Source organism: Malaclemys terrapin, chromosome 1 (genome assembly GCF_027887155.1).
Source record: "Malaclemys terrapin pileata isolate rMalTer1 chromosome 1, rMalTer1.hap1, whole genome shotgun sequence".
Classification (NCBI taxonomy): domain Eukaryota; kingdom Metazoa; phylum Chordata; order Testudines; family Emydidae; genus Malaclemys; species Malaclemys terrapin.
Window position 1 is genome coordinate 348,711,472 of NC_071505.1, and position 1,538 is coordinate 348,713,009.

Genomic DNA, 1,538 nt, shown 5'->3' on the forward strand with positions numbered 1-1,538 from the left:
TGCCTATTGCAGGACATCTTCCACTTCCTCTGAAGTATCTGGAACTGGCCACTGGCTACTAGTGTAAATGGACCATGGGTCTGATCCACTCTGGCAATGCCTATCTTCCTATTTGTTGTGTAAATCCAAGACTATGTTTTTGCTGATCTTCCTTGAGCTCCTGGGAGTCTCTAGACTTACAAGGAGAGCAGAAAGATGTCTCGCAAAATGTCATCCAGTCTCCTGTCCTTTTTTCTTTTAGGAAGGAAAGTTCAGAACTCCTCAGACCTCCCCAGTACATTATGTCAGCTGTCAATGACACCAAATTCAATTCTGCAGTGTTCCTTCTCACTGGGATACCTGGTAAGGAAGACGTCCATCTCTGGATCTCTATCCCCTTCTGCTTAATGTATGTTATTTCCATAGTAGGGAATTCAGTCATTCTGTTCATTATAAAAACAGACCCGAGCCTCCATGAGCCCATGTACATTTTCCTTTCCATGTTGGCCATCACAGACCTTGGCTTATCGATATCGACCATGCCGACAACACTGGGCATATACTTGTTTAACTCTAGAGAGATCAGCCTCGATGCCTGTTTTTCCCAACTGTTCTTCATCCACATGCTTGAATGCATTGAATCCTCTGTGCTCTTGTTGATGGCCTTTGACCGCTTCATCGCAATCTGTGACCCGCTGAGATATGCTTCCATCTTAACCCTGCCAAGAATTGACAAGATGGGACTGGTGTGTGTGCTAAGAGGGGTGGCTATAATGCTCCCACTCCCTTTTCTCCTTCAACAGTTCCAATATTGTCAATCCAATGTCCTCTCCCATTGCTACTGTATAAACCAGGATGTCATGAAGCTGGCTTGTTCAGATATCAGAATAAACAGCATCTATGGCTTGTCTGTTACACTCTTGACGGAGGGTCTGGACTCGCTGCTCATCTTTCTCTCTTATGTGATGATCCTCAAAACAGTGCTGAGCATCACCTCCCACGTGGAGTGTCTTAGGGCCCTGAACACCTGCGTCTCCCACCTTTGCGCCGTCCTGCTCTTCTATACGCCAATGATCGGCCTGTCTGTGATACACAGATGGGGGAAGGGCACTTCTTCCTTGATTAAGATTCTCCTGGGCTACATCTCCCTGCTTGTCCCACCCCTGATGAACCCAATCGTGTACAGCGTAAAAAGCAAACACCTTCGTGTGAGGATAATCAGGATGTTCATCAAGTGAAGGGTCAGTTCATCATCTAGCTCCAGTGCTGATGACATGGGAGATGAAAAATATGGGCCACCTATTCTATACTGGACCCTTAAATCCAAGACAACATGAGCTACTGATCTCCACTATGTAGAGACAGGTTCAGATGTGGTTTAAGGCCTGGAGCAACTGGAGAGCGGATGGTGAGGGATGACAGTGCACTGGGGGAAGGAGACCAAGGCTGGCAGCAGCATGTAAAAAATGACTTTGTTTGTGGAGAGCCAGGGGACGGGTGGGATGTTGGCCCATAAAGAGCCATATCAGTGGCTGATCTGACCTCAGAATTCCTCTTTA

General features: G+C 46.9%; 1 protein-coding gene across 1 annotated transcript; it reads left to right on the forward strand.

The window, feature by feature from the left end:
* Nucleotides 1-281: 281 nt before the first annotated feature.
* LOC128832587 (olfactory receptor 51G2-like) lies at nt 282-1,217 on the forward strand. Its single transcript, XM_054020108.1, has one exon. It carries the CDS (start codon nt 282-284, stop codon nt 1,215-1,217), a length of 936 nt encoding a protein of 311 aa, XP_053876083.1.
* Nucleotides 1,218-1,538: the final 321 nt, after the last annotated feature.